Genomic DNA, 26181 nt, shown 5'->3' on the forward strand with positions numbered 1-26181 from the left:
CTCCAGACACCACCAGGGACCACCCCACGGACCTGCCCGAGTACATCACCAGCCCCAGCCCCACAGACCTGCCCCTGCCCGCAGACATTCCCATGGACCACCCCGAGCTCGAGTGCCACCTGCTGTCCATCTTCCCAACCACCTTTTTGGCACCCACCCTCTGCTGTGAAGGGAATCTCACTCTGGACAGAGTGAAGCTCAACTGTAGCTCCTTCACAAGGTAGGTGGGGGGTGGGTGATGGGAGCCTGGCCTGGTGTTTTGCACTTTATGGAGCATTTCAGTGTGGACAGACAGACCAGTCACTTGTACCTGACACCTGTAGGTGACACAGACCCCGACCCACAAACCTTTCCAAGTCACACCTCGCTGTTCAACGTGGCATCTCTTCACCCACAGCACTCAGGTGGAACCAAAGGCACAGCTTGGGATGGCAGAGCTGGTTTTGGGAGAGGTTCATTAATTACTCGGGTTGCCTCGAGCCCTGTCCCACTGCCTGGTCACGAATGGCCCAGCCTGGCTGGGTCCACCCCAGGAATCAGAGCTGTGCTTAACATCATTTCAACCCAGAAAGAGCAAGGGGACTACAAGAGGGAAGGATGAAAGAGCTGCAGCCCTTGCTCCTCCGCTGGCACAAAATCAGAGCTCCCAGTGACACAAATCCCATGGGGGCACTGAGGGACACGGCTGGGGCTTCCTGGCTCAGTTCAGAAAAGGAGAATTCCTCCCCAGAAACAAAAGCAGCAGGCAGCACGTGTACTCAGCCAAATGGACTGTCAAGAGGAATTATAATCATTTATTGAAGTATTCTAATTACAGGTTTGAAGTGTGTTACACATTTAATGACTTTGTTTATGAGATGTGTGTGTATATAAATAAAATGCTGGAAATCTGAAATTGGTTTCCTGTTGTTTTCTCTGGTCAAGCTCCAGGGCTATGCTGCAGCTTTACACAGAACAAGGCGTCTTTAAAAACAAAAATAAAGCCAAAACATTGCTGCTAGAGATGTAGTCCAGGTCTGAACTTACCTGGAGCACCCTCTTCTTCCTCCCCAGGCTCAGGTGGCCACTCTCCATCCACTGACAGCTACACGAGCAGTGGCAAAACTGCTGACGAAACCCTTCTGTGATACCACCATCCCAGAACACCTCCATGGACAGCCATTATCCCACCTGGCAGGAACAGCAAAGGTCTCCTGGCAGAGCTGTGACAGAGATGCACCTGCACCATGAGGTTGATACACCAAGGTTGGGGCTCTCCACACTGTCTTGTGTGTGAAGAGACAAGCAAATCCCCAGGGTCGGGTTTGGGGGATCTTTCTCAGTCTGTTCCCCGTTTTCATTCCAGTTGTGGCTGGGTTACCTTCTACAAAAAGCCCCAGTGCTCCCATGTTCAAAGGCACTGCAGAACAGGCTCGTGCCTGTCAATACCCACACGCTGCCCCTGCAGACAGTAACAGCACGCGGTTATGCTGATCACTCAGCTCCATCCGGACTGTGACACCAGTTTCCTGCTCTCCACACCTCGCCTGGCAACCTCCCTGGCAAGAGGACTGGCTGGGCATCATATCACAAATCAGTACCTCAAGTTGGCTGCGTACAACCACATTAGACACCGAGAAAGGCAAATTAGAAGCCAAAAAAGTGGGTTTTTTAAAAAGCACTATTTTGTCACTCATCCACTTCTGTGTGTCGATCTTCTACTTCAACATATAAACAGAACACTGGAGCCCTCATTCTGCACATCTCCAGATAAAACTTCCACACAGAGCAGTTTAAATCAAGTGTTAGTAGGGCAAGAATCATTAGTAGGGCAATGATCAGACTTTTTTAACTCCAACCTGGAAATATTCCAGGAAAGGATCCGAGTCTCCCAGTAAAGGCAAAGGAACCATTTTCCCCCAGTCAGGTCGCCCATCCCAGGGCAGTGCCCACCTCACCGACCCTGCCTGAGACACCCAGCCCTGCTCAAACCCCCTGAGCCTGGTCCCTCAGGATGGCAGAGCAGCCCAGGAGTACAAAGGGAAGGCAGCGTGGTCCTTGGAACGATTTTAGGAAAGAAGCAGGTTGGCACGTGCTGGGAAGTGGCAGCTTTAGGTCCAAGTCTTCCTTTTATTAAACCAGAGGTTTGGCTACGCAAACCCCTCACCGTGGGCAGTTGTTACAGGTCAGGGTGGTCTCAGCTCCTCCAGTTGCAAATACCACGTATTCCCACCAATTTCTGACATTCCAGGAGAATCCATGTCCTTTCCCAGACTCTGCTAATCCTCGCATTGGTTCATCACTCTTGTTCCCTCCCAGCACCACAGCCATGCACTGGCAGCACTGCAAGATGAACTTTCATGCTCCAACCTAGCCATTGTTACATTCTGAAGCCAATTTGCACCATGTGTTTCTGATTTTTCCCACTTGACCATCTTTTCCAATGGATCAGATTTTAAAAGATCTAGTCCTCTAGATCTGGTGTGACAGCAGAAGCAGGAAGAGGACAGAAAGTGTTCCTAAGAACAAGCTCCTTACGCATAAGCTACTTGGGTTTTCCCAAGGCAAAGTCGGGCCTGGGAATGCCTGGGCACCACCACAGGCAGGCTGGACCTCTTGAGGCAGAACCTAGACGAGACACTATTAACCTAGGTGGTTTCATTTCCCTGTGTTTTCAGGACATTTTTTTAAAAGAGCATGAAAATAAACCTTTATTTCAGTTAACACCCACCAATATTAAAGATAAATGTTCACAGTTTTAGTTCTTGACACAAATGGACTTAAAGAGGCAAATTTACATCTGTCAGAACAGCAGAAGGACCATGTGTAAGTACAAGCTGTCTTGAAAATCACACGAGGTGCTGTTTGGGACTGTTCTGTGCTACATGGCAGGAGAAGGGAAAGCCACTGGCTAAATCCAGCTTGCAGGGTCCTAAATCCCTGCCCAGAATCATCTGGGAAAAAGCAGAATGGCAACTGGAATGGCAAACACACAGTTTGGATAAGGGGAAGGAAGCCTATACTCCAGAGAAAGCTTTGCTCTAAGTGTTTCTGCATAAAGGTATTAGTTGTGTTATCCAAGGTGTTCCCGGTGCTGGAACTGCAACACATCCCATCAAACCACAACAGCAGGGGGAAGAGGAACAACTCCATGTTGGACCTGCCCCACACTGAGTACAAGGTCAAAGAGAGCTGAACCAAGAGATTTTACCACCCTCCTCCTCACACCCTGGAGCTTTAAATACAGGCGAGTGCACTGAACAACCAGATCAATGATTACCCACAGTGGTTCACAACACAAGTGCTTGTAGAAAATTGCTCAGGAAAAGCAAGCCAGCCACTAACATCACAACTGAGGAGGTTGGGATTTCATATTCAAAGGTCTCCAACACTTCCTACCAGTCCTGTACAGTTTTTAAAAAAATAGGGTGTTACCTTTAGTTTTCTATCTACCTAGTTAAGAAACTACAAATATGTTCTAAGCTGTCCAAAGAGTAAAACATGAAATAAAGTGGGAAATCTGTTCCTGATCTCCTAACAAATACTGCAGATAAAAACCCTAAGAAATCCTCTTTATTAGTCATTTGTTCAAACTCCTTTTGTGTGTGGTGACGTTCCTGCTCACAGGGATGAAAGTAAACCTACGGTGAACTTTCAGAGGGGGAGAAGGGGTTTCTTACAATCACTCTCAGAAAAACATTCACGGTGATCTGTTAAACAGATCTTGAGCACTGCACAAAGCCAGAGCTAAATTCTGATGGACAGCTGAAGTGCTGGGAGATGATGAGCCAAAAATCCCTCCTGCCAGAGCCAGCAAAGGCCTGGGGTTCCTTCCCCAGAAGACCTGGGAGCAGTGCTGGGAGTACAGCAGGTACTGATGTACCTGTGTGCCAGACGGTGCTGCTCAATCCCACATCCCACCTGAGTCCATGTGGACCACAGAGCCACAGCTACTGCCTTCCCCCACCTCCCAGCTCCAATGACAGGAATTACCCCCATCTCAGGCTATCCCAGCTCCCACAACAGGAATTACCCCAATCTCAGGGTATCCTCTCAAACAAAAAGCAAAGATAATTTAAAAACTCTTCTTTTTTTTTTTTTTTTTTTTTTTTTTTGCCAACAAAGCATCTTGTTCTGTTGAAGGAAGGAGGAGGGAATAAAGGTCAGAAGGGTGAGTGAAGGTGGGATACATTAATTTTAAAAACCTGGTTTTCAGACCAATTACCCACACATCATTCTGGATCAATACAGGTATTGAACTACAAACCAATGTGCTTTCAATCTTGATTTCAAGTATCTGGTATCAATTTTGTATAAAGGTTTTGTGTAAACTACCTAACAGAGATGAAAAATTACTGGTTTTCCATGTTTGAAATTAAGCATTAAAACTAAAGTACTCCAGGAGTTCATTCCATACAGCACTAACAGTCTGCCAAATTCATATTCCACATATTCCAAAAGACCACGGGCTGAGAAAAATCTGCTAAACAGAAATTAAGGAAATGGAAATAGTGTGCAATACTTAAAACCCAGTTTGGAGTTGGGGGAAAAAAGTCTAAAATCCTGAATTAAAAAAATGAACACAAATGAAGGGAAAGCTTTTAACTGGTACACACTGTTCACACCTATATTTCAAGTTTGGAAACGCATATTTTCAAGCAGCAATACAAAAAAGTATCCATGAAGAATGCATAATCTCTGAAAAAATTATGAAAACATCCCTGCTACCATTACATTTCTAAATACAAAACTGACTACCATATTGTTGCTTCTGTGTAGCGAGAGAAGTTCATTTTCAAAACAGATAAAATTCAGTCTTTAGGTGTGAATGGTATGAATGACAGTCTCTTTTTTTTTTTTTTTTGTTTTGTTTTTTTAAGTTTCTTAGTTGTTTTAGGATCCTTAAGCATGCAAGCCTCGGAGAGGAGGGCCCGACCAGGGCAGGGTTGGCTTATGACATCCAGTTTAGGACAGAGCTGGGAAAGCCTCTGGGTCATCTACGTCAGGAGCAGAAGCACTTGACTGAAAGAGAAACGTCAGAGTTATTACCTTGGTTTAGAGGTGCACAGCAGAGTGAGAAGTCTGGGGCTGGACAATGTAGTACAAAAGCAACTTTTTAAATCTATTTCAAGGTCCAGAAAGTCTCTTATACTTCTTCTGGAATCAAAACTATCTGAAGAGGAATTGTAGGCAATCAGACTGTGCTTGCACATCATTATTGCACAAGGTTCCAAGTGCAACTCTTCTTCCATCATAGAGTCCTGGAATGGTTTGGGTTGGAAGGGACCTTAAGGACCATCTACTTCCAACCCCCTGCCATGGGCAGATCCTTACCTGTGAGCTCATGTCATTTTACTGGCACAGAACCATCAATCCTTCCTGAGGGACATGACTGAAGTGTTACACAAAAGGCCTGTTTGTAGCACAAATTAAGTTTCCCGCTTTTAATTCTTCCCAAGTCACAAACTACATGTTGATAGAAAGAATTTTTGTGCCAACCTAGCCCTAAACATTCGTACATTAGCCAAGAATGTCCTGAGTATGCCCCAAAAGAGTTTTTTAAAAGGCTCTGAACCACGTGTAAAAGCCAGTGCTGCAGTGAAATGCAGAAATTAAGTATTTCAGGACACTCTTCATTTTGTTCATGAGGGATACGGATGAGTAGAGTAGGAAGAACCAATATAGTGGAATTTCCCGTCATGGTATTAATTTATCAAGGAATACATTTAAACCATTTCAATAAAAGTTGTATCAACACCTATAGACAAGACTAAGATTCTGTCTTGCCTAGCTAAGACTCTATGGGCCACAAACCAGAACTAAAAAGTAACAGCAGGGTTTTAAGCTACAGCCTCAGCATCTTCTGTTGCTCAGCACACAACAGAAAGCCAGCCAATAAAAATGAGGGGGTTTTGTCCTTGACCAGAGGGAACACCCGTGCAGAGATCACCAACCTGGTTGGGCGTGTGGATCACGTCAAACTCCTTAACCAACTGGAAGGAAACAAAGGCAACATAACATCAGGTGCAGAAAAGCTTTGAACTACTTAATGTCAGCATTCTTTAAGAATATTAGTGAAACAACTCAGAGCAAACCACCACTGTTTAATTTAAATTCTTTAAAATACTCTTATATTGGTATCATGAGAATTTCCCAACTAATAAGCCTAAAATTTTCAGAAAAAAAGTCTGTGTCTCCTGTAAGAGACAAAAATGAGCAAGTCTGATCTGTATGAAGCCACAGCACACAGACTGAGCTCATTTTCTAATTAGTAACAATTTGATTAAGATGCCTTTGAGCCAAATAAGTGATCCATATTAAATCAAATCTTCTCTGTAGTTACACTACAGTACCTCAACTTCATATATTTCTTTCCCAAACTCCAGTCAGTACTTTTCCAGGGTATTTCCCTAGTGCTTTAGCACCAGAGAAGGAAAAATATTACTGAAGGTTGGAGAAAAAACAGTGAGTCCTATTTCCCCATGAAAAATCTAAATTCCTCAAATTCAAGATATGACAAGAGCTGTAAAACCAGTCTCTCACCCCCAACAGGTCACAACGCACAGAAAGTGTCCTGACTGTGTCTGAAAATAACCACTCCAGCATGTGGGGTTTTGCTCTGGCACAAACTGAAGCAGCTCATGGTACATTCAGGTCTGTCCATCCTGGAAAGTCATTTTTCAGGTTCAAACACAAAGACAGGTGCTTTTTTTAATTCAGCCTACTCCCTACCCTCCTTTTTTTGTGTTTAATGACAACTCCGCTCAAACATTCAATAACCTTGTTTAAAGTAAGCTTGTAAGAAAAGACACTTTAGCTGGTTTAGAAACGTGCTGTTTGCTGTCAGGGGCATCTCCCCCAGGAATAAGGAAAACACCTAAAACTACCTGTAGGAAAATCTCAACAAGAGGAACTCAACCCCCGCGTGGGTGAAGCTGCAGTGCTCACCTTGTCAGTCCTGCCTCCACGGCTGGCCCTGCCTCCGCGCCCTCGGCCCCCCCGGCCCCCTCTGCCACCGCGGCCGGGGCGGCCCAGGTCTCCAAAGTTGATCTCCAGCTGGGATGTGATGTCATTCGCGGGCTTGCGGAAGTGATGATCCATTACAGAGTCCTCAGCGTGAGCCTGGAACGAGGGTTTCTCCATGAGCAAGAAAAATCACCAAAAATCACCACCTTTTCTGCACCTGTAGCTGCGCTCGTGCCACCAGAGCCTGTGCTCACCTCCAATCCCACTGGAAAAATGATCATCCACTTCTCCGAGTGATCCAAGAAACTTGGAATTTCTCATCAGAAATCAAGTCATACCACTTGTGCATCCACAAAACTCCACACAGGGAAGCAAACAAGCACTTGAGCAAAGGTGTTTTGCACTTCCAAGGTATTTCAGGAGTACCCAGAACACTGAGGTTGGAAAAGCCCTCCCAGACCATCGAGTCCAACCTGTGCCTGATCCCCACCTTGTCACCGAGCCCACAGCACTGAGTGCCACGCCCAGTTGTTCCTTGGACATCTCCAGGGATGGGGACTCCACCAGCTCCCTGGGCAGCCCCCCTTCCAGTGTCTGACCACCCTTTTCAGGAAGAAATTCCTCTTGGAATTCCATCAGAAGAACATGTTTAGGCTTATCCAAGACCAAACTGACTATCACCAAGCCACCACAGAACCTCATGTTCTAGCAATTCTCACTTTGTATCCTGAAGAATGTTCTGGTTCTATCAATTCATTCCCCTCTTTTTCAATACTTGGTCACTCATCCTTATTTTGCTCCATGAGGATTTACATTTTGTTAGTCCTAGTATAAATATTTAAAACCAGGGAGTTGCTGGGAATTCCTCATTGCTATGCATTCACTGTAACAGCAAACGAGGCCTAAAGAGCTCAAACACACATAACTAGAGGAGATAAAACACAGAGAGAACAACTCTCACCAATGACACTGGAAAATATGGCTCTCGCCACCTCTGCCATAATATTCTCTGACTGGTTTGTTCCCAGTGCATTCAGGGGGAAACCTGAGCATCAGGGAACAAGTGACTGTCCCAAGAGAGACATCAAATCCCATCAATGTGATTATTCAGCACGTTTGAGTATTTCAACTGCACACTGAACTCAATCAGTGTTTTAAAAAGCAATTATTTTTTCTTTTTTGGTATAAAACATTTTTCCATGTGCAAGTCAGATTTTGGCACTGAAGGATGATACACAGAATCTAAACCTCTGCCTATCACAAGGCCCAACCATCATGTTTTGGTAACATGACAACACACAGTGTTTTCTTGCCCTCTAAGCCCCCAACTCCTGGCACAGTAATTACTTTGTTTCACAAGTGCCATGTGCAAGCTCAGGTCTCCCGACTCCAATTTAGTTTTCTGGTGTAGTTACACAACATTATGACTTTCAAAGGCAACACACTGTGCAATTAAGCTCTGTACACTTTCATTACCATTTGTGGAGCCTTCACAAGGCTGCCAAGGGATGGAGCAGTCTGGAGTCAAAGCTGCTGCCAGGGATTCCACAGGTCAGTCACAAGCACCACTATGGACAGAGCCTTAACGACCCTTCTCCATCCCCACTCTCACAGTCCCTCTTCCTGCCCAGCTGTACATTTGCCCCCCCCAGTATCCTACAGTGCACGGCACCGTCATTTCATGGAATCATCACAGAATGGCCTGGACTGGGAGAGATCCTAAAGCTCATCCCATTCCACCCCCTGCCATGGGCAGGGACATCTTCCACTAGCCCAGGTTGCTCCAAGCCCCATCCAACCTGGTCTTGGACATTTCCAGGGACGGGGCAGCCACAACTTCTCTGGGCAACCTGTGCCAGGGCCTCACCACCCTCACAGGAAAGGATTTCTCCCCAGTATCCCACCTAAGCCTGCCCTCTGGCAGTGGGAAGCCATTCCCCCCTTGTCCTGTCCCTCCAGACCCTTGTAAACAGTCTCTCTCCAATTTAATTAGGCACGATGAGAAATACCCTCCATGCTGCTTTATTTTCAATACATTCCACTGGGATGGATTCTATATAACAACTAGTCCCCACTCCACTCCTGATTTTATAGGTTTCATTGTACACCCTTCCCTCAGAGATCTCTGCCAGCCTTAGGAAGTTTGCCTGAGCAGTTATTTCCCAGAGAAAAGTCATTCCACACCTCAGCCTGACAAGGTACTACTCAAACCAAAGTACATCAACACTTTGTAAACCAGTACAAAATACCTCAGTTATGTTTTTTATTCCTTTCTTACTACTTCATTTTTTATCTACAGTTTTAATCACTGCAGAGTACTGACATTTTATTTTCATCTACTGGTAGCCATCTGACATTCTCTTTTCTGAGCGATAATGTCAATGGATTTCTACAGTAATTCTGTGATTTCTTCCCTAGGCTGTTTTTGTCTAAAAACAAATCACTACAGTTTACCAAAAGACACTCTATTTTCACACTTTAACCACTGAACCAACAAACAAGCAAATTCCACACATAACCTATTTCTCTAGTCAGAGTAACTTAAGCTTATTTAAAACACCAACAAAAGACTTGGCACACTCTCCTCGGGCTCTTCAATCACTTAGGTGACAAAGACACAGACATACTGAACAAATTGCTTATCCTGAATAATCTTTGGAAACATATAATTTCTATGTAGTGGCAACTCTCAATAGTGCTCTGATCTCATAACCAGTGCTGCACTTAAGGGCCTTGGGGAAGGCTGACAAAAATTAAGAACAAATTACCAAGAGGGCCAAAGCAGGTAGTGAGAGATGTAAAAACACCAGCAACAAAAAAATAAAGACTCATGACAGAAGCATTTCTGAGTCAGGTTTGAAACTGGGTGACGAGGAGCAAGGGACTAATCATGAAGGGTGCTGTGCACAGTGAGACAACAGGCAGGGACAGAAGAGCTCCATAGCGAAATCCACTTGTGTTCTCTATTTTGGTGAGTTTTTACTGCGCAAACTTTCCCTTCTGGAGGGGCTCATGTTAACACACAGGTATCCCCAGTTAGATAGAAAGGATCAGTACCTCATTTGAATCCAGCAGACTCCCCTGCATTTCTGTCATCGCCTTTGTCTGATGAAGTTGCGTGTCCACGCCAAAGTGACAAAAGAACAAAGGGAGAAAAACAAAAGGAAGAAATGAGACTCAACTACATACAGAAACAACAGGTAATCAGGTCACATTGAACTCGCTGGGTACAGATGTCACTGAGCACACAAAGCAGCAAAGGATGAGATGAAGCTGTGCAAGCACCCAAGAGATTTAGAGGAGTGATGTGCCACAGGGTGGAGACAAGAGAAAGCTCAGATGGACACCAGAAGGTTCACCAGGAGCTACTGGGAGCCCTGGCACAGACCACACATGCAGGCTGGTCTCCAGCACCATGGGGAGATGGGCAGGGAAGAGTGGGATGTTAAAATCACTGTTAATGGAAAAGCTTCCTGCAGAGCCTCTAGCCAAGAGTCGTTCCTTCAGGTTTTGAGAAGATGAACTATTCTTTTACAAAATGTATTTCTCAGTCTCCCACTGCAACCTCCTCTAAGGAAGTGACTGGATTAGTGAGAAGCTTTGAAGGCACACGAAGAGGCACAGCAGGTACAGAGAGCAACAACTGATTAGTGTATCAGTCTTTTCAGAAGTCCAGCCTTCAACTTTTGGAATAAATTTTAAGATCTGTCCACATGTAACTCCTTCTGTTTGTTTTTGTTTTGTTTGTTTGGGTTTTTTTGTGTAGAAATTAAAGACTCAAGCCCTAAACCAGCTGCAGAGAAGTTAAAAAGAGGATCTCTCTTTTATGGCATAACCCAATCTCCTGGAAAGACGCTCATCAGACCAGGGCTGCCAATGTCCATGGAATTCAGATTAAACTAGCAAGAATCTGAGACAGTATCGAGAATTCATTTTATCCAAAGTATCACTTTCTAGTAACCGCAGAGAAAAATGAAAAGAGGAAAGACCTCAGACATGGTCAAGCATTTCACCCCTCAGTGAGGAGCATGAGAGGAGAGCTCTTTCCCAAGACTAAGGCAGATGAAAGCACTGGATCCTCAGGCTCCCTTTTCCCACAGACTCCTATGGCAATTTTCCAGTAGTTCTCAACTATAGGAATGAGGGAGCTCATCACAATACGTCAATCCAAATTTCTGAGAAAATCTACTGGGACACATGGTGGTTTTCAGTCATAAGAATACAGAAGATTTGGGGTTGAAAACCACAATTCACCTATAAACCAAATCACTTCCACACATCATCTCTCTTCTTACCAATAAGAATCACAGAAACCTTGAGCAACCCTACATTTTGTGACTCATAAGTAAGTCCAAGAGGACAAAGAGAGGAAACAGCAGGTGACTGGTACGTTTTCTGAATATTCCACCTTCACAAACGAGCTGCAGCAAAGGCTTTCCTAACAGAAAGCTATTAAAGAGCTATTCTTCAATAATCCAGGGAGAAAATCCCCACACTGTTTCCCATGGGATCAGGGAACAATGGATAAGTGAGATGGGAGACCACATCTGCTGGACAGACAATAAAGCAGGCTAAAAGCATCTAAATTTAAAGGCAGATTGTTAATACTCACTTTCATGCTTACAAAGCAAGAGGCTGTTAACTTCTTATGTGACAGTGCTAAAAATATCCAACTTATTTATTTGAAGAAAAGTGAACCTCTCAAATAGAACAATCTACTAATCATGTCAGTTCTTCCACAGAAGTAAATTGATTATTCTAATTGGTTTGGTTTGGATTTGTCTGTTCTTTGGGGTTTTTTCCCTTGTTTTTTTTTCATTAAGTGCTGATTCAATTTTCAAATGGAAAATACAGTATGGATCTTTCTAGTCTCTAAATCGCTCATGAGTACCATCATCTTATACTATCATACATGCTCATGTGTTAAAAAGACTGTCCTAGCTGATGAATGTCAAATACACCTGATTCAGAAAGATTGAGGGAACTTGAAGGACTACAGCCTTAGTAAATGTCAGTAAAGTACATAAATTCTTAGTACCCAGCAATATTACAGTGCAATTCAAATTCCCTTTTCTACACGTGAGAAAACAGCATTTAATGAACAGTTCATTTAAACAGCATAAGAAAACAGAGACATGCAATCATTTAAAGAACTGAACTACCTCATACAGCAAGAAAATAGCCTGACTGTGACCGAAGTCAACTCAGAATGAGTTTCAATGAGACAGAAATTGAGTTTCATTGGAAAACTGGAAAATACCTCCCATCTGTATTACCACCCAGCTCACAGGATAAGAATTGGCAAGGTGTGAAAAGGCAAGAATACATATTAGGAGACCAAGCAGAGTATTACATATTATCTAGTTACTTCAAAGGAGCCATAACCGGCTGTATACAAAGTTGCACCCACCAATCTCTAAGTGAGCTACTTAACATATTACAGAGTGTTAAAAGCAAAGATTAAACCCAAAGATTAAGGCAGCCCTGCATTACAAAACAGAGCTCTCAGCACTTCCCTCCCTTGTACATCTCTCCTTGCCACTCTTGGGAACAGAATAATTAACATTTTGCAATGTCTGAAATGAGTATGCTTGAGAAAACTTCGATTTTAAAACAATTCTATAGGAACTATGTTGAGTATCACTGAAGCATACGAATGTATTTCAACTAGATTCCCAAAAGCCTGTCTGTATATCACAAAATGAGAAGACACCCATGTTAGAAATTTAAGGTACACAGCTGAGGTATTAAGGTCTCTGAGGCATAACCAGTCTTCCCTCAATCTTACACTGTGTTTAGCAAGCACCATAACTTTGTGTATTGCTTAACAGAGACGCTAAATAGCATTAAATTTCCTTTATTAACAAGAAAACCTGACAACCTTTCTCTAAATCCACACCAAGAGGCAGTTCTTACAGAGTTACCTGCCTAGGTGCAGCAGTAATCCAGGTTTATCTCTAGGTTATACCAGACTATATGCCAGCCTAAGGGTACAGCTCACCCAAAAACAACCACAGTCAGAACGGGCCACTCGTGCTACTGCAGAACTTCAACTCTGCTAAAAGAATGTTGTTGCACTTTATAAACTTCCAGCTGCAGGTCAGTGTCTCACACAACAGTGCTTCCACTCCAAGAAACGCCTATCAGTAACAAAGCCTTTATAAACTGGATACTACAAGCATGGAAATTCACTTTACCTCCTCGCTCTTTGACTTGTGAAGAACAAATCCTTTTTTCCATTGTCCATCAGCCCCCTCGTTTGGTTTACGGATGTTGAACTCAACTTTTGCACGATCCTTGCTCTGAATGGCTTTCCACTCGTCCAGGGTCATCTCCTTGGGGCCTTCTTCCTTAACTTCTTCAACCTCATTCTCTCTGCAGTAAATTCACGGATATTATGATCATGACCTAGAATTTATACTCCAAATACAGCTCCAAAAATCATCTGCTAGTCAGCTGGTACCAGATTATAAATTCAATTATAAATATACATTTGTCAAGTATTTAGAAGTTAAGAGCTGTATGTATATAAACACACACTTGCACCGCAGGAAAATTCATCTCCTTCAGCCAGAGTACAAAACCAAAAAAAATTACACCCAGTCACCTTCGAGCAATAAATAGTGAGCACAGCAAAATGTTAAAATTAAAACTGACCTGTGCCATCAATTCTCCACATTAATGACATTTTTATTTATAAATATTAAAGACTAACTTCTGCAATGGACATGTTTGGAGCTTTACCCATTTTTTGAGGCACATCTCTCATTAATAATCAAGTTAGGGCAGTGAGAACTTGTTCTTCCAAGAGTTTTCACGCTTTTTAGGTTTTTTTTTTAAAATAGAATTTAATAAAAATTGGAGAGCTCACTTCCTTTATTAAACCAAAGACAATTATTTCAAACAAGTTTTACTTTCAGCTTATTTGAAAAACCAACAGCACACAACCTACTTGTGAGATACATCACCTCTGCCTTCTGCCAAAGAGCTATTTTTAAGTAAAACACACAACCACTATGCCCAGTTAATAGACATCTTCCACTTACACAGGAGGCCAAGCCTCTGGACACTGTTCAGTGTGTTTATGCAACTAAATTTCTGATTTATAGAAAACTAGAGCAGCAAAAAGATCATGAAAGCCTCAACCTCAAAGATCTTTATTTGGTAGCCGTTAATTTTGATGTAATTAACACAGAGATTTTATGTCAAAATTACTGTATTTCTTTTCTCATTGTGTAGGACAGAGTGATTTTTGACACTGTATGTAATCACAAGAATTTGTTTTGTTCAAGGCAAAGATATTACCTGCATATTTTACTGCAGAAAAACATCCTACAATTCTGCTGAAACATTTAGGGTAGAGATCCACACCAAACCAGCCAATTTGAAAAGTAACCCATGTAAAAATGCTTTCCTATAAAGCCAACTGATGATTACAACAGATGTTTTATGCTTGAAACTGAGAATTTTCTGCAGATTTGATGAAGAAAAAAAACATCCAAAGAGCTGCAGGTAACTGATCTGCACATGGATGGGTCAGTAACTGGTCAAGCACCAGGCACTGCTACTACTAAAGATCCAGGGAATACTGTCGGTACAGCAAACTTAATATATCCAGATTTCTAATACATAGAATTTTTTTAAGGACTAGCTAGCCTGCATTTTCTGACCAATGCCCAAGTTTTAAGTCCTTAAAAATGTCCTTAACCTTGGATCACAACATTGGAGACGTAAGAATGTTTAGCCTTTTTTCAGTTAAACAAAATCCATTTCTTACTTTTTAGGCAGTAACTGGACCCTCTTTGCCAAAGTTATTAGTGAGGAAATCAAGGTACAGCAAACTCCAGATTAGAAATCAAAATTCTGTCTTATCCATTTACCATTTTTTTTGAATCCACTATAAAGCACATTCCTCATTAAAATACAGTATTTTATTGTACTGTGCTACCATAAAAATTTTCGTCGTATTTTCACACCAACTCAGTAACACTTGTTCTGCTTCTCTTGTTACTCTTTCACTCACCCAGTCACTGGTTCCTTCTGTAACAGTGTCCAAACGAAATGGAAAGAGAGCCAGACAACTCTGAAAAATGCCTGCACACACAGAGGCTGGAGAATTAGAGATACAACCTTTCTCCTACAGCCAGTGACACAGTCTCAAAGCTGTTTTGGAAAACTAAGGTCAAAAAAGTTGCCTTCCACTGGTATTTTGTCCCTTTTGCTTGGTGGTTCTACCTAGTTCTGAGCACAGGTGCTTTTGGATTTGGAATCAGGAGTTGCAATCTTGAGACCCAAAGTGTATTAGAAATTATTATACAAATAAATCTGAAAGTGACCCAAGAGCCTGCAGGACACCAAGGAACATTTTCAAGACCACACTTTTCAGACATGAAGTTTTTAACATGACAGTGGTTCAGCAGCATTGTGGATCATCTACTGACAAATCTGAATTTGGCAAAACTGATGTGGGAATAAACGTCAGAGGTTAAAGGCAAAGCACTAGTACCTCTGGAGCAATCAAAGACATGAAGAGGGGTGGTACTCACTTATTTTCAGAATCAGCAGGCGGATGCTCCTCTCCCTCCGGCGTCTCCTCAGTTACAGCTGACTGATCCAATTCACTGCAATTACATAACGGGTGGAGTTTGGGCTTTTTACAAGTTCATCCCTCTTTAAAGCTACATGAGATTAACAATCAAGATCTATAGAGGATTTACTATTTTATTAAGGACTGGTGCTGTCTGCGTCTTTCAAATTCTATGCTTTTCACCCAACTAATGGTTTTCCCCAACTCTTCCTTGAACCCCTCCTGAAAGCCTCCCACTGTCCCTCTGACACAAAATGGATTTGGGTATTAAAAATAGTTTTCAACGTAATACTTGAATTTTTGTAATACAAAAAGCATGCTTAACTCAATCTAAAAACTGTTCCAAGTTTCTAGTAAAAGAATTGCTCAAAGATCAGCACAAGACCTCCCAATCTAAATTTCCCCAAAATTCCAGTTTAACAGTGAAGCCACCTCTTAATTTACAAGAAATTGCTCATTTTTCAATTCTGCAGAAGAGCAGTAAAATTATCAAAATCAAAGGTCAAAAGGCAGGTAAATCTGTGTGTTCTGTAAGCTTAGGACTGATTAACACCCTGCTAATATTTTAGTGAGCAAGGACAGAGTACTCACGTGAGCTCGTCTTTGACGGTTCCCCAGTTGTGTGAGCCGCTGCCACCACGCTTGTCCTCGTGCTTTAGGCCGCTGAAATGTGAATGTGAAACAGAACTAACAAAACTGAGTTAACATCATAGTGTCCAGACACAGAGATTCAAAGAGCAATTTTCAATTGCGTAAGAATTGTAAAGAAAAGCCAAATAATTTAGAAAAAGTTAAAGACTTACGATCTATCGCTGCCACTGTGTCTGTCAAATTCCCGTTTGCCACGGGAGTCAAACCCATCTCCTCGGCCCATCCCACGGCCGCGGCCACGGCCCCGGCCCAGTCCACCACGTCCACGCATGGGTCGGTCAATGATGGGCCTGGCATGGACAGACAAACGTGAGTGACTCACCCCCAAAAATCTACAGCACGGTTTTCACTGCTCTTGTCCTCTCTGCAAATCTTACTTACTTATTTTTCCTTCGTAGTAACTGGGTCAAAGCTCTAGTTTCAAAACAGCCACTTGTACTCCCCATCCCTGGAAGTGTTCAAAGCCAGGCTGGGGCTTGGAGCACCCTGGTGTACTGTAAAGTGTTCTGCCCATGGCAGGAGGTTGGAACTGGATCATCTTCAAGGTCCGTTCCAACCCAAACCATTCTGTGATTCTGAGATTTTAGAATCCGGAAACAAATGCTCGGGATTATTGTTTGTTTGCATCCTCTGGCATTAAGTTCCAAAATTTGGTGTTTGTATTCTTCTACATAACTGGCTAATACTACAATTCCAACTTAACTCACTTTTATCCAATTTACTTTTAAAAGGATTTTAATTCTGGCTGCTAAAATTTTAATATTTGAACATTACTTGAATTATGGATCCCTCACAATACTCGAGCCACTTTAAACCTCACATTGGCCTAAGATGACTTCACTTCTTCCAGGTCTGAACCCACTGCAGCCGAGGTGTAAACACCTACGTGGACAAACTTTTGCTGGCTTTGAATCAGCTGTACAGATTAAAGCCACAGCTGTGACAGCAAACAAATCTCATCCTGCAGGAAACAGCTACATTTCAGTTCCTTTCCTGAGCTATCTGCTACAGATTTAGAGAGATATGGTGGATATCTTGAGTTAAACCACAATTTCAGTTACACCTATGAAGCTATTTATGTAGATCACTCCCAGCCTAAAACTTAAGTCTGCAAACAAAATCATAGAAAGGGCAAGAGAACTGTATGACATCTGCTCTTCTTTTGCATGACAAAAATTTAATCAATTTAATTATGATTCAATCAGCTTTTTTAACTTTACAGCAGAAGGCAGGGTAGCCCTGTCCTGTCAGAAGTAGGAAAGCTCCTTATCCTACAAGACAAAACTTACTTATCGACAGAGAACTCTCCCCCTTCTCCCTTCTCCTCGGCGGGTTTCTCGAAGCGGCGTTCCCGGGGAGGTCGTCGTTCAGGTCTCCGGTCGATGGGTTTGCCATCCCCCTGCTGCTGCTGCTGCTGCTGATCAGGCCTCCTGCCAATCCTCCTTATCCCTGAAACATCAGGCCAGACACATCAACGGAATGTGGAGCTGCTCCAGGACAGATACCGACCCCCCAGCACCCTAAAACAAGCTGCTTCTACATAGTCTGAGCAACTCCACCTTCATAAAAAAGTCACTGTAGAGCATCTCACTCTTCACATTTTTACCCAGGATTTCAATCAAATTGTGTTTGACTGAAAATACTGGTGATCTGTGCTGAAATGACAAAGTCAACTTTCAAACAAGGATCAAGGTAAGCAAGATTTTTTAGTATTTTTCTTTCTCTGAAAGGTCCTTTTCAGGTAAAAAAAAAAGAGGGTTTTATTTTGATGAACACCAAAACAAAGTGAGTATCACCTCACTGGGTCCTAAGACAGTCAACCCTGTGCTCCCTAGGACAGTGACCCTGTGCTGTTCTAAAGGTTGGACTCATGGATCTTGGAGGTCTTTTCCTACCTAAACCTGGGATTCTGTTCTTGGAAACTCTTTTGGACAGCAGTACAATCCAGGCAGGTCCACCTGTACCAGACAGGTGCCATCTGCATCCCAGTACTAAAGGTACTGAACTGGTGCCCCCATCCACATGGATCCTCCCAGTCCAACAGACATTCCCTGACAAAGATTCTCTTCCTTGCGCACTGCTTAAAATAGCTTAAGAATCCTGTGCCCTGGAGCTGCCCAGTGTCCTTCCTCCCTCCCTAGGCCTTCTGAAAGGGTTTTTATTTTAAATAAAAACCTCCCGTGGGCACTCTCTTCTTCACTAAGCTATCTGAAGGATCTAACACAGTTTTCTTTTCCACTCAAGTGAAAGGCCTTGTTTACTCTTCTTTAGAAAGATCTGCACAAACATATTGCTGCTTTGTTATACCATTTTCTTGCCAAAACACTGGTTCAAGAATTATGAACTAGTTTTTAAATTAAAAGCTGATTTTTGAATTTTTTTAAATAACTAAGTTCCTGCTTAACAAGCAATGTCAAATTTGGGTGGGGCTACAGAAGTTACAGTTGTAATGATATCCAAGCCAACACACCCAGATGAACAATGACTCCCTCACCTTACAGGCTGTACTTAACATGAAGTTTGCATGACATCCATAGTTTCTTAAGCATTCCTCACTCGCTGAGGAAACAAGGGGTTAATCTCCTCAGCCTGCACTTGGAAAAGGGCTCTCCAAGGAGGACAAGCATTCCATGTGAGGAGGGGAAGTAGGGAAAGGAGCAGGCCGGTGGCACAGAGGAGGTATGCTGCAGAACTGGAATGGAACAGCCACGGCTTTTGAATTTCCACTTCAATGCCCTGCGTTCAGCAAAACCCGGTTCCTGCTGAAGCCCAACCCAAAATACGAGTTATTTCTCAGTATCACCAAGCTTTGAACTGCTAATTCACCAGTCAAATCACCTGCAGCTTCATGGAGTAGTGGAACACTTTTAAATACATTCACACAAGAAACAAAACCTTGGCACTAAGCACCTTTATAATGTCAGAAGTGCAAAAACAGTCACACACAAAAATAGACGTTTTCAAACTGGAAAGTGACTTTGTTTACCACACTGCTCCACGGCCACTGCTCCAACAGCAGCCCCGACTTTCTCTGTTTCATTACTATAATAAGCCACGAAAATATTTATTTTTCACACTGTTCTTGAAAACAAGATGTGAAAACCATGAGGTAAACACGGCCTGCCAGCCCTGCCCAAACCCCTCAGTGTCCTGCTGAAGTGCCAAAGGTACTGCCATGTTCCAGGTGTACCTCGTGGGGGACACCACCAGAATCTACACCTGACCAACACTTCCAGAGGACACTGGCTTAGCAAATTGTGAGTCGGGACAAATCCTCGCATCCTTCACACTGAAAACACTCTCGAGTGTTAGGGAACAAGAGATCCATAAGCAAAGACAACTGCAACATAGTTCCTAAATTTGTCTTTTTACAAGGCGTTTTCAAATAACATTTAGAAGACCCAGTTTCCAAAGCAACTATATTAAAACTATTTCTTTCTCAAAAAGCATAAAACAGTGCAGAATCATTTTGCAACCCAAATGCTGAAGCATTAAGATGCTTTCATGTAACATCAAGATTTCTGAAAAGCTCGTTTAAACTGCAGTTAACATGTTATTCCCTCACCCCCACATCACCTGCTGTCACCACACTTCGCTGCATTTCAAGGATTCCTTTTAATCCTAGTCCTGATCCACCTGACGAGCGCTGAAGTTTGGGCGCGGTACAACATGGGCTGGGGACGCCATGTGTCCACATCTATCCCTCTCCATGCGTGGCCCTGTCCTACTAATTGCTCTGTACACACCATATTCCTTTAACCTATTTATACTTGGATTTGTTTTTCCAAAGTTTCCCGTGTCGGATGTCTTAGGGATTTACACAAACGGAGCTGAGAACCCATACGAGCTATTATTTAAATATATGAAGACACGCAGATGATTGCTATCGATGCTGTTCCCTAGAAAAACGACCCGAGTGGATTTTGGAAAGCCCAGGGACTGCCAGAAATCTCGTCAAATCCGTTGGGCCACCCAAAAGACGATTCAAGTTCAGGATGCCAGGTCGGACGGGATTTGGAGCAACCTGGTCTGGTGGAAAGTGTCCCTGCACATGGCAGGGTGGTGGAACGAGATAACCTTTCAGGTCTTTTCCAAACCAAACGATTCCAGGACTCCATGTGCTGGTTCAGATTGCAAACTAGGAAGAAATTATTCCCTGTGAGGGTGGTGAGGTCCTGGCAGAGGTTGCCCAGAGAAACTGTGGCTGCCCCATCCCTGAGGTGTCCGAGGCCAGGCTGGACGGGGCTTGGAGCAACCTGGGATAGTGGAAGGTGTCCCTGCCCATGGTAGGGGGCTTGGAGCGGGATGAGCTTTAAGGTCTCTCCCAACCCGAACCACTCCACGATCCTATACACTGTCAGGATTTCCCATTTCACGTCAGTCCTCTCCCTCCGCCGGGCCTGGGCCAGTCCCGGGCGCCCCCCGCACGCCCGACTCCATTTTGCGCGGGACACGTGTGGCCGGGCGGGCCCGCGGCCGCCGCTCCCGCTCCCTCTGCCCGGGCGGGCTCCCGGGCGGCTCCGCCATGCGCGGCCCCACGTGCGGCCCGGCCCTGCCCGGGCCCCCTTTGTGCGGGCCGGGCCGCTCTCCCTTCCCCGTGGCCCCCGGCCCCGCTCACCCTCCTTCCGCAGCGGCGCTCCGGGCTGGCCCCCGCCGTCCTCCCGGCGGTCCCCGCCGGCGAAGGGCGGCAGCGGGTTCTTGCGCTCCTTCTGCGACTCCCTGCGCAGCTGCTTAGCCGCGCTACCCGCGCCGCCGCCCGCCTGGCCCGCGCCACCGGCCCCGCCGGAGGAGCCGCTCTGCGCGCCCGCCGGGCCGCGGGCCCCACCGCCCGCTTGGCTCCCGCCGCCGCCGCCGCCGCTCTCCTTCCTCCGGCTCTCCGCCGCGCGCAGCACCTCGAAAGGGTCGGACTCGTCATCGAAGAGCTGGTCGAAGCGGTTGGTGACGACGCACCCGAAGCCCTCCTGCAGGTGTCCGGGCATGATGGGCCCCCGTCGGCGGGATCCTGCGCGGATGCTACCGGGGCCCCCCGCGCCCTGCTCGCTGCCGCACAAGATGGCGGGCCCTGGGCAGACGCGCTTCTCTTCCGGCGCGGCCGCATCCGGGCCCCTCAGCGGGGCGGGCGCTGCAGCGCCGCCCGCGGCCGCGCCGGAAACTGCGCCCGCTTTGTGTGCGAGCCGGGAGCGGTTTTCCCGCCGCGGGCTGTACCACTGGCGGGGAGGGGGGAAAGGGGGTCGACGGGGCAGGCTGGGGGGGACGCGGGGCGGGGCGAAGCCCCGCCCCGCGCCCCCCTCGCCTGCCCCGTCGTCCCCCGCGCCTCGCGCATGGATGGTCCCTCCCGTTTCCCCTCACAAATAAACCCTAAATTATATACTAATATACATGAAAATATCATAATGTATTCATATACCGGTATATTGACGTGTAATTGTATCACTACAATAATATTAATATGGAAACATTGATATATTAATATGCGATATGCAATATAACGATATTAATGTAAAATATTCATTACGTAATATATTCTATATAATGTATGTTATCATACACTATATATTATCATCGATAATATACTATATATTGCATATGATAACATATGGTAATATATGATATATATTTATGCTATATGTTGTATATAAATATATTAATACTAATAGATTGATGTAATTATATTATATATGATTTTACATATAATTATATAGATGATTATAGTGACAATTATCATTGATACGATAATATACTATTTATTGCATATGGTAACATATGGTAATATATGATATATATTCATGCTGTATGTTGTATATTAAGATGTTAATACTAATAGATTGATATAATAATATTATATATGATTTTATATATAATTATATTGATGATAATATATAGTATATGAAAATGTCCTATATATCCTATATATACTTTATATATATGAAAATATACTATATATGATAATATACTGTATATTATATTACTATATACTATATTACTATATGCTATATTATATTACTATATACTATATATTATATATACTATATATACGAAATGAGTATTTTACATTAATATCGTTATACTGCACATTGCATACTAATACATTAATGTTTCCATATTAATATTATTCTAGTGATACAATTACACACTAATAGACCGATCTACTGAGACACTGGTATATGAATACATTATAGTATTTTCATATATGTTAGTATCCAGTATAGCCAGAATGGATTATGTTAAGAGATTAAAATGTATTAAACAGGCACAGATTTGACGTGTTCTTCAAAACGCAATTTCCTATGCTCACAGTTTATATCCCTAAATTGTAATTAAATGAAAATCGTAACAGAATGTCACACTTCCGTGGACATTTCTACTCATATAATTAGCTGATCTATGCAATTACCAGGCACTATCAAGTTAATGTGATAAATATTAATATACATTGACATATTTATATATTAATATATCTATATATTAATATAAACCATATATCATTATATATTTTTATATAGTAGTATCTAGTTATAGCCAGAGGGGGGATTATATCAAGACATTAAAACATATTAAACAGACACAGATTCGACATGTCCATGAAAACACACTTTGAATGCTCACACTTTAAATCTGTAATTTTTCAGAAACTTTTGCTACATATTATAAAACTAACTTTGTGCTCACCAAGGATAATATTTCTAATATTTGCTTTGCCTGCTCCAAGAAGCCTGAAATAATTGCTTTAAAAAGTAATTTAATTACGTTTGTTCAGTTTTTGAATGTGTGTTGCTCATAAATTGAAGACTCCAAAACCAACTGGTTTGGAAAACTCCATAGTTTAGTTTTTTTGGGAGAAAATGAAAATTATTTTGGTTACTTGAGTTGTTCTTCATCAGGTTTCCCTGCAATCCCACAGCTCTTTTTGGGAAGGTCTTCGAGGAAACCCCTCCTGTGGTGGATCTGAGGGGGATCAGAGCAGCTCACCCCATTCTTGGGATATTAATAATAACTACAAATTACACCCTAAGAACTCAAAACATTGTTTTCTCAAAGCCTTTTTGTTTTTGGGATGAATCAAATGCCACCAAGCAACACTTAATTAAAACTCTTTGTGTTTACAAGGCAGGTATTTCCAGGAAAAGCCTTGATGCCCAGTCACACACTCTGAGGCCATGTTGCATCACACACATTTGATGAATAAAATCCAAACGTTTCCTACTTGGATTCCTGACGTGCTCCTCGCCAGATGGCACAGGCAGCTTTAAAGGAGGAGATTTGCTCACAGAAATGGACATCTCGGCTGCCTGTCTCCGAGGCTTGGGATTTGTCACTCCAAGGGAAGACAGAGCTTCTCCCTTTTGTTGCTTTGAAAGGACTGTGCATGTTCAGCTCCCCTGTGCTGCACTCAAAGCTGGTGTACGTTCAGTATTCCAAAATTTTCCAAATGCAGACATGTTATAATGGGTTTGGGTGACACCTTGAATTAAACACATGTAAAACACATAGTAACAGGACAAGGGGGAATGGCTTCCCACTGACAAAGGGCAGGGTTAGATGGAATATTGGGAAGAAATTCTTGGCTGTTAGGGTGATGAGGTTGCCCAGAGAAGCTGTGGCTGCCCCATCCCTGGAAGTGTCCAAGGCCAGGTTGGAGCAACCAGGGATAGTGGAAGGTGCCCCTGCCCACGGCAGCGGGTGGAATGAGATGAACTTTAAGGTCCCACCCCAACCCAAACCACTCTGTGGTTCTATGGTGAAAACATATATTTTAATATAAACAGGGAAATCAATCATCATGTGAATACAATCACCAGAGCTGTGCATTCCCTGTGGCAGGAAGCAGGAATTGGAGCCTGCAGGAAGCTCCAGCTCCTCTCCAGACTGTCGCACTCCATCTCTGCGCATTGGTTTGCATTAAAGAGCCCCAAAATCAGCCACACTGGTCAAAAGGCCAAATGACAGTGTTGTCCACCAAATATCATCAACAGTTTTCAGAGACTCTGGGCCATAAGACAACATTTCCATTCCTAACATTAAAAAGGGGGTATTAAAATATTTAAATTAACTTCCTTGCAGGAATCGCAGCCCACACTGGATCAGGACATAGATCATACTGTAATTGCCAAGGGAAGGATGGATGGCAAGGTCTGGGGCTTTGCTGCTCTCCAAATGTTGGCAAAATTTCCTACCAGAGAATCGTTCATGCATGGTCATCACTACCTAATCAGTCCTGAAGATCTGAACCGCAGACAACCATTGCTTGTGAATTAAATAGCCAAGGACTATTAACTCAGCACTTCTGCTCCTAATCAGAGACATACTTTTATATTATGTCTTCCAAATCCCCAAAACCCCACACGTGGGTCTCAGGGCAGCCATCTCATTAGTGCTGCTGCTGATTGCACTCATTAGGCACCAGCAGACAGTGAGGGAGTAATTAAAAAATCCACATAACTCTTCCAGGAGCTGCCACCGAGAGCTGGACTGGCTGCTGCCATCCTCCTGCACGACAGACACTTGTGTTCTCCTTTCCCACTGGAGTAAAACCAGCATTTCCATGGGCCAAAGGAGCAGCCTGCTGTGCTATTTGTGGCTGGGACACGCAGAGATCCTTGGCCAAAGCTGGCCTATAGATAACCTGCCTCAGGAGCTGCTCCCAGGCTGCTGCCCAAAAGAGGCCTGGAGAGCTTTTGGATACGCTACACTTCTCTGCTATTCCCAAGCTTTGCCAGCAGCTGTCGGCTGCCTGCTTAATAAGCAAGAATAGGAAATACAGCAAGTTCAGGACACAGGGAAAAGTATTCATCTGGGTCCTTGCTCCGTTCCCAAAACCTGATTTTCCTAATTTTTAACTTCATAAATTTTTTTTGCAGGTTTTCTCCAGATGCATGTGGTACCTTGCTGTCAGAATGGATGGTATATGGACAAGGAGGGTTTTTTTTGAGATGGATTTTTTCCTAGCTTGGACTCGATGTCTTTTCCAACCTTAATGATTCTACGATTCTGGGCCATAGGAAATACAGGGATTTCTTGTAAAGAAAATATTTGCTTCCAACTAAAGCCAAGTATGGCCACGACTTCTGAGTAAGAAAAAATTCAGGTGCATCACAAAGAAATTTAGCAACTTCTTGTCCAGTTTGCATCCAGACATGGATCCCTTATGAGAAGAACTCCCAGAATTAACCACTACACAGGGAGACAGCACGAATGAGCAGGAGCAGTCAGAGATGACGAGGAGATACACGATCTGCACCACACAGCTTAATCCTCCCACATATCCTGCTCATTTCAGCACAGCACTACATTTTTTTTAATCTACCAGAAAACCCAGCAGTTTCATTATGAGGAGGGCAGTAAACATGTGAATAACAACTGTTTTTCTACAGTAAGTACGTGCAGTAAAACTAACCACCCCCAGTACTGCTCTGTGCTTTTAAATGTGCACAGACAAGTGAAGCAAATCATGCAGACACAAAACTTGGCATGTAAATTAAAGCAGACTAATTGAGCTCTGCCTGAACTTTCTTCCCCTGAATCCTAAACAACCTGCTGAGCAAGTGTTCTTCCTTACAGCAGTCAAAGTAAGAGGTATTTTTAGTCTGGAAAACCAGCACTGGAGCAGTACAAAGCAGAAGGTTGGGTACACCAACCATGAGGTATGGAGTCATAAAATCACAAAATAGTTTGGGTTAGAAGGGACCCAAAACTCATTTTGTTCCCACCCTCTGCCATGTCCAGGGACACCTTCCAATAGACCAGGTTGCTCCAACATGGCCTTGAACACTTCCAGGGATGGGAACACAGGAGCCTCCTCAGCTGCAGCAATCAAACAGCACCCTTGGGAACAGCCCTGGAGGACAGAAGCTTTGCTGCCTTCCTAATCTGAAAAGATGGAGAAGAGGAGAAAAAAATGTTTCCCCTTCCTAAAAGGCTCAGCAGAGCTCAGGGGCAGTGGGATCTGGGTGCTGTGGGACCTAGAGGAACCTCCCTCCCAGCACCCACCACCACTGGGC

The 26181-nt window shown here is 43.7% G+C and overlaps 1 protein-coding gene and 1 long non-coding RNA gene across 5 annotated transcripts; one reads left to right on the forward strand and one right to left on the reverse strand.

Moving 5' to 3' along the window:
- Nucleotides 1–780: 780 nt before the first annotated feature.
- SERBP1 (SERPINE1 mRNA binding protein 1) lies at nucleotides 781–21264 on the reverse strand. 4 transcript variants are annotated; one of them, XM_032696152.1, is made up of 10 exons: nucleotides 20802–21264; nucleotides 17473–17632; nucleotides 16336–16473; nucleotides 16124–16195; nucleotides 15492–15566; nucleotides 13143–13320; nucleotides 10003–10050; nucleotides 6928–7101; nucleotides 5934–5972; nucleotides 781–5001 (listed from the first exon to the last, which is right to left on the reverse strand). In XM_032696152.1, the coding sequence occupies exons 1-10, from the start codon at nucleotides 21160–21162 to the stop codon at nucleotides 4945–4947; spliced, it is 1302 nt and encodes a 433-aa protein (XP_032552043.1). In that variant the 5' UTR covers nucleotides 21163–21264; the 3' UTR covers nucleotides 781–4944. The 4 variants fall into 4 exon arrangements, with proteins under 4 accessions (XP_032552043.1, XP_032552042.1, XP_032552046.1 ...); XM_032696151.1 differs by having other exon boundaries at nucleotides 16124–16219; XM_032696155.1 differs by lacking the exon at nucleotides 10003–10050.
- Nucleotides 21265–23174: 1910 nt separating this feature from the next.
- LOC116791110 lies at nucleotides 23175–25835 on the forward strand. The gene is made up of 3 exons (XR_004358606.1): nucleotides 23175–23584; nucleotides 24245–24313; nucleotides 25042–25835. It is a non-coding gene; the product is annotated as an uncharacterized LOC116791110 (long non-coding RNA).
- Nucleotides 25836–26181: the final 346 nt, after the last annotated feature.

This window comes from Chiroxiphia lanceolata, chromosome 9 (genome assembly GCF_009829145.1).
Source record: "Chiroxiphia lanceolata isolate bChiLan1 chromosome 9, bChiLan1.pri, whole genome shotgun sequence".
NCBI lineage: Eukaryota > Metazoa > Chordata > Aves > Passeriformes > Pipridae > Chiroxiphia > Chiroxiphia lanceolata.